We start from the raw sequence: 12,270 nt of genomic DNA, 5'->3' as shown, positions 1-12,270 counted from the left end.
TTTACATACACCTTTGTAAACTGCATTTTCTTTATTGTTCTGAAACTCAATGCTTGTAGCAGTTGTTATATTATTTAAAAATGCAAATCATGTAGATATTCAAACTGTCACAGACAAACACAGAAATACTTTAGTATACAATATACTATATCCCTAAACACTCATTTAGTGGAAACAGCAACCTATGTTACCTTCAGTTTGCCAAATATCTTAAGCATTTAATCTGATATGAACAGAAAACTTACAATATAAAAAAATACAAATAGATAAGGAGACCAATGTGAGATATGAGAACAAAGATAAAAGAATATCTTAGAACATATATAATCCTGCTGGCCACTTTGTATTGATATAACTCAGTTGAAGGCACATTTTGCCTGTCTTTGTTTACTGATCATAAAGTAAATAAGTTAAACTAACCTGTTTAATTTCCAGAAAAAAACAAATGTGGGTAAAGATAATTATAATAATCCACTCCACTCCTCAGACTTCTTCTTTAAGAGTTTCTCCCAACAGCAGTCCAGTATAGCTTTTGGTAGAAGTTCTGCATCATCCACCACACTGATTACCTCGATTTTCACTAGAGGCGTCAGACTGGCTGCCTTCACAGAAACTGGAAAAAAAAAATTCAAATTCAAACGTTTAAAACCATGCATTATATCAGATTATTTAAATGCACAATGAGGTTACTTGAAAAGTACAGATGGGTGATGTATAAGACGCAATTAATTTACAAAAATCATTTGCTTACCCCCCTACCCCTTTATATGTTATTCTGAAGAAAATGTAAAATGCAGGGTGTGTGTGGAGCTAAGGCCAGAGTGAGGCAGAGAATAACAACAGACCTGTGGTCAGCGGCTTGTCAGCCCTGCAGTCCTGACTGTTGTTATCATGATAACTTCGCTGTGTAATTCTCTTAGACTCCGTGGTCAATAAGTAATAACACAAGGGTTTGTGCATGAATGTCACCTAGGCAAACAGTGGAAGTCAAACATCAAAAATATCTTGTAACACAAACATTTCATAATTGACATGCCTAATTATAAATTAAATTTAAGGAGTGTGTATGGTTCACATCACAACAAAAATACAATTAACAGCCTAATGGTGTGTCTTTTCCTGTCTCCACAGACCCCTAGTGGTGTGCAGAAAACAGAAAACCTTGTCAACATGTAAGGAAGGAAAACAATCGATTTTCTTTATAAACAACTGACATAAATCATAATAAATTGTCCCAAAGGTGCTGTTTTGTGGCAGAAATGTTGCTTACCTATAACCATAGAAACATTCTATTTCATATAGGTTTAGCCAACTAAGAAGCCCTGCTGGTTCTGTCTGATATCTAAGGCACAGCTCATCCTGCCACTACAGCCGGACATCTTCTCCTTAACGACCGCAAACTGGCCCAAATCATGATGTTCGCTCCTTCATACTTTACATTTGGGATAATGTTTTCATGATGATATGCAGTGCCCATTTTATGTCAATTGCAGTGCTGTGTGTTCTTTCCAAATAGGTCAACATTGTTTCATCAGTCCAAAAAAAAGGAAACTAGATTTGGGCCTGCTTTGCTGCATCACGGCCTTGCAGTGACAGCTTGCAGTGAAGATAAATTCCCAAGTGTATCAAAAAAATCTTCAGCAGAATGATCAGCTGATACTAGAAATTGGGTGATGCAACAAGACATTAACCTACAACAGAATGGCTTCAGAAAAACAAAATCTGCCTTTTGTAGTGGCCAAGTCAGAGCCCAGATCTTAAATCAAAAGAGATGCTATGGGACAACTTTAAGAGAGCCATGCACAACATGTCCAAATAATATGACAGAGCTGAAGTAGTTCTGCCAGGAATATCCAGGAAGGGGCTAAAACTCCTCCTGAACAATGTGCAGGTCAGCTGCAGGAAGGGCCTGGTTGAGCTTATTGCTGCCAAGACCACACCACACTGAGTCATCTTGGACACCAAAAGAGCTACGTTAGCATTTAACACAATATTTCTGGATATTCTGAATTCAATCAGACTGCAGATACAAGATTAAATGGTCTGCACTTATATGTAGCTTTTCTACCTAGCTGGTACCCAAAGCGCTTTACATTGCGTCTCATTCACCCATTCACATGCACAAGCACACACACATTCACACACCGATGGCAGAGCTGCTATGCAGCTGACCTGACTCACCGGGGGCCTCCCCCATTAATCAATTATAGGAACTCTCAATGTAAAGCTTGGGGGGTGGCTGTGGTTCAATAGGTAGAGCAGTTGACTGCCAATCAAAAGATTGGTGGTTCGATTCCCGGCTGCCATGTCACATGCCAAAGTGTCCTTGGGCAAGATACTAAACCCCAAGTCGCCCCCGGTGAGTCAGGTCAGCTCTGCCGTGTGTGCTTGTGCGTGTGAATGGGTTAATGAGATGGAGTGTAAAGCGCTTTGAGTACCAGCTAGGTAGAAAAGCGCTATATAAGTGCAGACCATTTACCATTCAATGTCTGCAGACTATTTAACCAGTCATTCTGTCATAACAAAAACAAACTAAAACCATAACTGTATCATTAGATTCAGAAAAAGCAATCAATAAATGTAACTGAAATGAACAGTTACACACATACTTTTTACCACTTTACATATGTTTGGTTTCGTATAATTGTTAAAGCATTAGATTAGACAAAAAAAAAAAGAACAACAATAAAAAAAAAAAAAACTACACTACACCAAAGGCCACAACAATCACAAATGGGGTCAACATTTCCCTGAACAAGGGGGAGCTGGAATTTTTGTCCTTATGTGTACTGATATGAGGCATTCTAGGGTATCGCTCCGTGTCGAACAGCAGGGGGATCAGGATGGCTCACTAAATTCCAAACATCCCTTACCTATTTTGTGCTAATAAACAGGCCAATTGTCCAATGTTTCACCTAACAAGCCTATTCAGGTCAGGTGTAAAGTGAAATGAACTTGGAGAATAAATTTGTGGTCTCTAACCAACTATCCTCAGACTGAAGAAGCTAGTTCAATGAGTAGTAAAATGTTTCAACCTAACAAGAAGGAAGTCCAGTTGCCATGACTCCAGATTCAGATTTTTTTTTTCAGACTAAAAAAGGCTTTTAAACACAAATTATTTTACACAAACAAACGTTTTGTCTGACCTTTAACAACAGCTGTAGTGCACTTCCAAATGGCAGGACCCCCTTTTGAATGAGCTTAGTGAGATGTCTGCTTTTGTCTTCGTCTTGTGCCTGTGTCAGTGGATTCCTTATTTTACTCTGAAGGTTGTTGTGTTCCATAGTAGTTCCTGATTGCGGGGTGCCACTCTGACAACTGACCTCCTTTTCGAGCATGTTAGTGTGTGTGAGAGTCTTCTTCCTTGGGGAAATTAAAGGTGCAAGAGATGTGGGTACCTTAAGGTTAGTGGCATTGTTTGGCAGTACCAATCTTAACAGACTGAGCCATTTCATTGGTGTATAGCTTTGGTTTCTCTGACTCTCTTGATAAAAGCTTTTTTGTGCTCCTTCTTCTTCTTTAGAGGATACCAGTGTAGAAGTACCAGTGGAGAAATTATATTGCGATTGTCTCACTACTTGATGGTTGGTAGACTGAGTGAAAAGTCTGGACTGGAAGATTACATACACATGTAGCAACTTCATTTGCTTCTGCAGAACTTTCATTAAGCTCTTCTGACGGGAAGCAAGGGAGGCGAGTTGCATTTTCAGCCCATGTTGCGAAAAGAAGTTAGACACACTCCTGTACAAAGATTCAAACACTGCTGTTAATTAAGTGTTCTGCTTAGACATTGACAGTTAATTAAAAACTGAATAGATACCACAATGTTTTTAAAAATAGGCTGGAATTTTTACCTGTTCCAGACAGGTGACAGTAAAAAGATTTTACAGAAGAGACACTGTAGATTTTACATTCTATATAACTGTGAGGTTGTTTAAAGTGTGTCTGACCACTTGTCTGCTTTAGTTATATGTTGCCATAAAGCTGCTGTACATCTAGTCATGGTGTCATCATCAGTGTGCTTACCAGTACAAGTTTATTGACGTTATAAACCAATCATGGTCAATAAAAGTTGGAATAATAATGTAAATTATACAGGCAGAGGCAGGAAGACTTAGCAAACTGGTTAAGAAGGCTGGCTCTGTCCTGGGCTGCACACTGGAGTCCATCGAGGAGGTGGCGGACAGGAGGATGTTGGCTAAACTAACATCCATCATGGATAACCCATCCCACCCCCTGCACCAAACTGTAGAGGCTCTGACCAGCTCCTTCAGCACGAGACTGTTACACCCACAGTGCAAGAAGGAGCGCTACCGCAGGTCATTCCTCCCCACAGCAATCAGACTTTACAATACAGTACTACAGCGACACACTATGTACCTACATGGTGTATTTCATTCATTGTTGCTGTTGTTGTTTCTGTAATTTGTTTTTATACTGGTGTTAACTGGTTATATTATCGTTGTTTAGTGTGTAATTAATTAATTAATTTAATTGTCTTGTAATTTGTTTTATTTTTTCTTGTGTAGTTAATATTGATGCTTGCCACTCTATATTGCTTTTCTATACTGTTCTATTTAATGTCACCTTGCTGCTGTAGACAAAAGAATTTCCCCATTGTGGGACGACTAAAGTTTATCTTAACTTATCTTATATTATCTTATCTTATGTTATAATCTTATATAATCTTATATCTTATTAATTATTATTATTACTCATTAATGTCAAAGTGAAAACAGGTTTGGACAAAGTAATGTCAATTAAATAAAAATATGAAATTAGTGTTTGCATCAATATTCACCCCTTTAGGTCAGTATTCAGCAGATCCATCTTTGGCTGCAGTCACAGCATGAAGTCTGTGTGGACAGGTCTCAATTAGGCTTGCAGAATTGAACACTGGAATTTTATGCAATTTTCTTTGCAAAACTGCTTAAGCTCTGACAGATTGTGCGTGGATCATGTGTGAACAGCCCTTTTCAAGTCCAACCACAACTTTTCTATTATACTGATGTCTGGGCTCCGACTCAATCCAAAACATTTACCTTGTTGATGGTAAACCATTTCTGTGTAGCTTTCGTTGCATGCTTCGGTTCATTGTCTTGCTGGAAAAGAAATCTTCGCCCCTTATTTAGTCTTGCTGACTAAATCCTTCAGGATTGTCCTATATTTTGCCACATTCATCATACCCTCTACCTTAACAACCCTGTCAGGGCCGGCTGCTGAGAAGCATTCCCACAGCATGCTAATCAAAAAGGCCAAAAAGCACCATTTGGATCTCATCAGACCAAAGAACCCTCTTCCAATTGACCATGGAGTCTGTTCTACCTATTGGCGAACTCAAGTAGTGATTTAACATGAGTTTTCTTCAACAGTGTCTTTCTCCTTGCCACTCTCCCATAAAGCTCTGACTGGTAAAGAACCCAGGCAACAAGTGTTGTATATACAGTCTCTCCTATGTCAGTTGCTGAAGCTTGTAACCCCCTCAGAGTAGTCATAGATGTATTAGTGGCCTCTCTCCTTAGTGTCCTTCTTGCACGGCTCAGTTTTTGTGGACAGCCTGTTCCAGGCTGATGTAGACATGTGCTGCTTCAATTACTTGATGATGGATTTCACTGAACTCCGGGGATGCTTTTCAATTACCTGTTCTCTGAGTCGCTGGAAGTGTTCCTATGTCATAGTACCCAGGAATACTGATTAACCATTTTAATCATTTTAAAGATTAAAAGAGTGAATATTAATGCAAACTCTGATTTCACTTTACATATTTTAATTAACTGTTTGTATTTTGAAGCTGATGTATTTTTCTGATTTTTTTTGTCAAAGTTGCCAACTTTTAACTTTTATTTTACCTGGTTACTTGAATGCATGTAAACACACTAAATTACTCTTTTGAGTGATATGTTATCATAATAGGCATAATGTCCAAAAATAATGTTTTAATATCTGTAAAGCACAACTTGAATTTACAAAAGAAAAGAAAATACACTGATTTTGGGAGACTCATTTACACACTACACTAACGATTTAAATTTTATTTCTACTATTGTATTCTACCATTTATATTTAGAATATTTACTCCATACCAAGTAGAAATCTAACATCCTCCTATGTCATTTGGCCATGTTATTTTGTGGTTGGCTCATTTGCTTCACGTCAATTGAGAAAAGTTTCTGAACTGACCAAATTCCCTGGGCAAGATTAGCCTTCACCAAATGCTGTTTGGCAAGCACATCAGTGAGCACACACTGGATCTGTCTTAGAGCTGCATGATATCTGCCTGGAAAACAGAACAACTACAATAAATTATATTAAATTGCTGTGCTTCTAGTTGTCATCACTTTCAAAGCAAACTGTCAGTATTTTGCATCATAAGTGTTGGAAATTATGGGCTAATTATTATTCACTTCGATCATTACAATGTAAATTAATGTTATTGTTGCTGTCAGTGAAGAAGGCTGGACAGTTTCAGCTATTCCACCTGCATCCTGTGGCTCTGATAAAGGCCAAGTCAACATTTCTGTTTGGTTCTTTCCCACCTCATCCAAAAGACGTGTGACTGCCTTAGAATGACTCAGCTACAAAAACAAAACAAACATGATTAGTAAAAGTAAAGTATAGTAAAGTATCAACAATGTGAAAACTATTTAAATAAAGTGATGCTGCATGTCTTAAAGAAAAGAATAGCAGCAGATGTTTGAACTTGCACTATACATAGTTAGACCTTGTCAGCCTCACCTGACACTAATGCCGACTTCAGTTTAAGGGTATTTTACTTACAAAAAAAAAATCTTACAGTGGTGGTGTCTTTCTTTCCCCGCTGAGTGTCACTGCGTTCTCTGGCTTCATGTGTGTCATCCGATTCTTTGTACTGTATATTTGCTGTGTCACTGCAGTTAGAATTGCTCTGGCAGGAGAGCTGTATGTAGCAATGGGCCTCTACAGATATGGCACATCAAAGAATCCTACACTCAGATTTCAGTTGTAATCATCCCTCTTAAGAAATGTCTGTCTTAAAGTCTTAAAGTTTTCCTGGCTTGTTACTTAAATTCCTATTCTGTATCTAGGTCTAATTTCAAGGACACTATATAATTATTTTACATTGTGTTTACATTCCACACTGCATCACACCTTTAGTGGTAAAGTATATGTAATTATTATAGTCGCTTGCATCTTTTACAATAGTATATCAAAATTGTCAGCATTTGTTCAGTGAAGGACAACTCAATTGTCTAAATCATTGCATGCTGAAAGACTATGACGTACTGCAGCAATATTCAAGAAAATACATTTGTAAGGCACAACTTTGCAAGTCCCCACACTCTTGCATCATGTCTTGTAAGCTACAACAGTATTAATCAAGCTATCACCCTAACAGCATCATTTCTGGCATGTCATTTCACACAACAGAGTTCTCACTTTGCTGTAACATACATTTCAAGTATATAGCACTACAACTAAAAGTTTATAGTGTGTTTTTCTCAACATTACATCTTAACAGTTAGTTCAGTCTCCAAACAACCCAGACGATTACAATTACACAGCTTCTTTTTGTCATTGCCTACTTGGCTGTTTATATTTGTTGCAACCAGTGTAAGCCTACTTGTGTTTTGGTACTGAGACTGTGTGGTCTGTGAATGCATGGTTATCTGTTATCTATTAAGCTGTTTAATTTTTTCATCCTCTGCCATTTCTTGTGGACTTAGACTAGCACCATTCCTATTGCTGACATTTGACCCATACTGGAGGACAAGTTTCACCACCTATACATTTAAAGCATCCCATTAGTGGAACCTTCATTAGCTATTTTCATATTAAACACAACTTTGTCTATAAAACCCATAGATTAAAGTGTGCTCTTGAACATGGCGTCTGCTCTACCTATTGGTGAACTCAAGAATTGATTTAACATGAATTTTCTTCAGCAGTGGCTTTCTCCTTGCTCTCTCCCATAAGACTAGTAATGAACCCGGGCAACAGTTGTTGTACATACAGCCTCTACTCAGTTGCTGAAGCTTGTAACCCCCTCAGAGTAGTCATAGGTGAGCTAGTGGCCTCTCTCATTAGTCTCCTTCTTGCACGGTTACACTTTGGCTTGGGACCATAGCTGATGCTGTGAGGTGATGTCAACAATCATGTCCTGTTTAAGTAAGTAAAGTTATTGTGCCCTTTCCAACAAATACTTAAATGCTGCATTCATACCACCAAATGCAGTCGTGTGATGTTCTAACTTCTAACATACAATTTACTTCTACTTCTTATACTTCTCTGAACATTTACTATGAAAATTAACCATAGAGAGGAGCACCCCTTGGAGATACCACCCTTACTAAGATAACATTTACAGTGCTTTAGTATGCATAAACACCTTCTTCTCCTTTCTGTGTGATAATATATTTATGTGATATCTCTCATTTTTTGTAACTGAATCAGTTGTCATGAAGAAAGCATCATGTACAACTGATAGCCATTCATACAAAATGGTTTCAGCAATTAAGCTAACTGGCTATAGACATGGACAGTTAAATATCTCAAAATACGTCAATAGGACCCATCAATTGACATTTGTACAAAACTCTAACTTAGGTCAAGAACATTCCAATGCCATGAATACAATATAAAGTATAGCATTTAGTGTTGCATAGAGTACAAGTATAAATTGTTGTAATATACGGAATTATAAAAGTTTATACCAACTCTAACTTACCCTAACTTTGATAAGACAGTGAAAACTACACACAGAGTTTTTTTCCCATTACCTGGTAGTGTCCTGATATAACTGCATCATGTAAAGGAATGACACCAACAAAGCTTCTAGAGTTAACATTAGCTCCAGCCTTCAACAGCTCCGCTACCACTGCTTCATTGCCCACAGAAGAAGCCTCATGTAGAGCTGTCCAGCCTGACAATTCAAGTCAATGTTTACTGAAATATCAGAATATAGTATAGTGATCAAATGCAAATAAATGTCTAAGCTGTGTAAAAAAAATCTGCATAATCTTTCATGTTGACATTGACCCCAGCTTGAATGAGCGCTTTGACCCATTCAAGATCTTCTCTCTTGCATGCTTTATGCAGAAGAGTCTCTCCCTTTTCGTTTCTCTTCTGTAGCTGTATCTTGTTGATTTTCACACACCTTGAGACATTTGCTTTAAAGATGCATAATATCAAGGTTTGTCAAATAAATTAAGATAAAACATGCCAAATTTAAATGTAAAATACATGTCCTACACTATACAACAATTCAACAGTTTATAATGTACAATAACCTGATTGAGAAGTAGACTTACCATTGCCTGCTGCAGACTGGATACAGCTGGACTTTGCAAGTGGTTGACATATGTCCATATCTGCTTTCTTTTCCTGGCCTTTGTTGTCAACTTGCAGATTTAAATATTATATTTCCTTATTCACATTTATGTCTTCAGCTGCCTTTTTTCACATTGACAAGCATGGAGATTATGCAAAAAGCTTACAGAGTCAATATCTGTAACTCATAGTACTCAATTTCTGTTGTGTTCCTGATAATGGTCAGTCATCTCCTCTCAGAATGTTGCTGTAAAACATTCACACACAGAAAGTACAGAAAATACAATAACATTTTTCTAATGCATAATGAAAAGAATAAATACTACGTAAAAGGACCAGACCCCAAATTCATTACAAGTACAAGAACATTATAAAAAAGATCACCAGCAGGAAGGATTTTTTTCCATAAGCAATTGCCCTCCTAAATAGCTGAACCAAAACAGAACTCTGCACTGTTTATTATTTGTTACAATTGTGCAAATAACAAACACTAATTTGAGAAGGATGTGCAATGAGTTTTGGTTTTTAAATGTGAAATTACTTGTTTTATCACCACAGGGATGAATACACTGTACAGTGCTATGAAAAAGTATGAAAAATGTATCTCACAATTATAGTGAACCTAAATATCATGGCTTTTCAGTTGACTATTATTATTATATAATTGAAAGGTTTTGAACATTTAAAAAAAAAAATACTGACAGACAATATATGGTTCTTATTACAAATGTTCTTATTATTTAACATGTAAACTTAGGTTATTCAAGATTCAAGATTAAATACACAGATTACAGTTATGCACACAGGGTTCTATGTGGAATGTGTTCCTGGAATATGTATTGTGAGGGGAGTGTGTGTGTGTGTGTGTGTGTGTGTGTGTGTGTGTGTTCGAGGAAGCCAGTAGGAAAGGTTACACACGAGAAAGTAAGAAGTTGGACAGGGTATAAAGACAAATGAGAACGCTGGTGTTGATGTTGTGCCGACTGTAGCATATCAAAGAAAAAGGACAATAAACGTATTTGTGTAAATACCTTAACCAAGTGTCGAGGGACAGCGCATCCGAGCCTGCGTACCAGAGTTTGTATTGACGTAGGTCAACTACTAAAAGTAATCATCACATACCATTACAGCAATGAGTAATGAGTAAATAAGGTAACAGTATGGTAATCACGGTTTTAACGGATAATTCAAATGTGAAATGGTAAGAACCGCCGGTAATGTTTCACGTCATCAGCGTTAGCTAGTATTAGTTTGCTAACACAGAAAGTCTAACCTTAACGTTAATAAGATGAAGATGAAGAAGAATAACTATGTCTAATTACCGTTACTGTTAATGTCATGTGTATTCTTAACTGTTTAAATAAGGGTAAACTTGCTTGCTTGCCGCTTTCTTCTGATTCTTTTTGCAAGTTAAGGCACTGCGGTGAAATTGGGTGGGTATTTAACAGAGTTAGGGACCGTGTATAAATTGTCATTCTGTCAAAACCTTTACAAGCTTTATTTATGTATGTATGTATTTATTTATTTATTTATTTATTTATTACTAGAGTTATTACTAATAAAACGAAATAACTTAAATGTAATGTACGCTGCAGTACTGTGCAAAAGTCTTAGGCACCATTAAATTTTTCTTTTTGGGTTTGGCAGTGCTATTATAACTACAATATATACCTTTTTATATTGTAATCACTTGATTAGAATACAGCTAGTGTACATCAGCAATATGTTCACACTGATAAAAAACACAAAAATATCAGAATAAACATGTACGTCTATAGAGAAAAAAGGACAAAAACAGAAGTGGAAGATCTGATAAGTATTTCCCAGCAAGGACCTGGTTCAGCATCTGGCAGGATGTCAAGTTGGTCCTTCTGCAGCCTAAAGAAGCTTGGCCAGAAATGTTTTTTGTGGTAAAGCAAAAGCCAGGAAACCACTTTTTCTGTTTGTTTTTTTTTTTACATTAGAAATAAATACTGGTCATTATTTATAAAAGAACAAAGCAAATGGTGTCTAAGACTTTTGCACAGTACTGTACATATTATGCAGAGGCATATTTTCATAGAAATAAAATATTTTCATATTTAAAATAAAATATAAAAATATTTGAGACTGTTTCCAGGATAGAAACTCAACATTCTGAGGCCCTCATTACAATATAAGGAGATTTTAACCATGTGACTATATGCAAGCAAGGAGACCTATACCCCCAGAGATGGTAAAACACTGCTACTATATGTATGATAGTGTATATCAAGGAGGCCTATACCTCTTTTGCCTTACCTCCACTTGACAGGTCTGATCACTGCCAAGTCTTACTGCAGACCTATATAAACCATGTGTACTTAGGAAATCTACAAACACCATTACAGTCAGGAAATGGACACCTGCAATATTAATGCAGAATATGTGAGATGAATGAAAATGGGTCATTAATTATAGTCTAGGATGGAGCGATTATATGACAAGAAATTGTCAGTTCCCCCACCCCTTACAGAGGTGGGAAGAATTGTAAAGCTTGATGGCCACAGGTAGAAAGGACCTCCTGTGGTGTTCTGTGGAGCACTTAATGTTGATCAGTCTCTGGCTGAACGCGCTCCTCTGTCCAGCCAGCACACTGTGTAATGGGTGGGAGGGATTGTCCAGGATTGAAAAGAGTTTGGACAACAGCCTCCTCTCAGTTTCGACAGTTAGAGGGTTCAATTCAATTCAATTCAGTTTTATTTGTATAGCGCCAATTCACAACAAAAGTTATCTCAAGGCACTTTACAGTTTAAGGTTTAAGACCTCACAAAAAATATTTATACAAAAAGAATATAGAGGAAAACCAACAACCCCATTTGAGCAAGCTTTACGCAACAGTGGAGAGGAAAAACTTCCTTTAGAGGAAGAAACCTCCAGCAGAACCAGGCTCATAGTGGGCGGCCATCTGCCTCGAGCGGTTGGGGTGAGTGGAGAGAGAAGAGA

The 12,270-nt window shown here is 37.3% G+C and overlaps 1 protein-coding gene across 1 annotated transcript; it reads right to left on the bottom strand.

Moving 5' to 3' along the window:
• Window positions 1–461: 461 nt before the first annotated feature.
• LOC113150424 lies at window positions 462–10,705 on the bottom strand. Its single transcript, XM_026342949.1, has 10 exons — window positions 10,629–10,705; window positions 10,338–10,407; window positions 9,474–9,553; window positions 9,288–9,377; window positions 6,794–6,936; window positions 6,479–6,575; window positions 6,181–6,277; window positions 3,147–3,741; window positions 846–969; window positions 462–613 (listed from the first exon to the last, which is right to left on the bottom strand). Exons 4-10 carry the CDS (start codon window positions 9,343–9,345, stop codon window positions 462–464), a joined length of 1,266 nt encoding a protein of 421 aa, XP_026198734.1. The 5' UTR covers window positions 9,346–9,377; window positions 9,474–9,553; window positions 10,338–10,407; window positions 10,629–10,705.
• Between the last annotated feature and the right edge of the window lie 1,565 nt (window positions 10,706–12,270).

The sequence above is a fragment of the Anabas testudineus genome, chromosome 9 (genome assembly GCF_900324465.2).
Source record: "Anabas testudineus chromosome 9, fAnaTes1.2, whole genome shotgun sequence".
NCBI classification, from domain to species: Eukaryota; Metazoa; Chordata; class Actinopteri; order Anabantiformes; family Anabantidae; genus Anabas; species Anabas testudineus.
This window is presented reverse-complemented; position numbering and strand designations above follow the sequence as displayed.

What these genes read in the sequence shown, in the direction of transcription:
- LOC113150424 (XM_026342949.1), bottom strand. Translation starts at nt 9,345, where the DNA reads ATGGACATATGTCAACCACTTGCAAAGTCCAGCTGTATCCAGTCTGCA. An exon ending in ATCAGAGCCACAGGATGCAG is followed by an intron (nt 6,278 to 6,478) that starts GTGGAATAGCTG and finishes TCTGTTTTCCAG; the next exon opens with GCAGATATCATGCAGCTCTA. An exon ending in AATCTTGCCCAGGGAATTTG is followed by an intron (nt 3,742 to 6,180) that starts GTCAGTTCAGAA and finishes ATCTTTGTACAG; the next exon opens with GAGTGTGTCTAACTTCTTTT.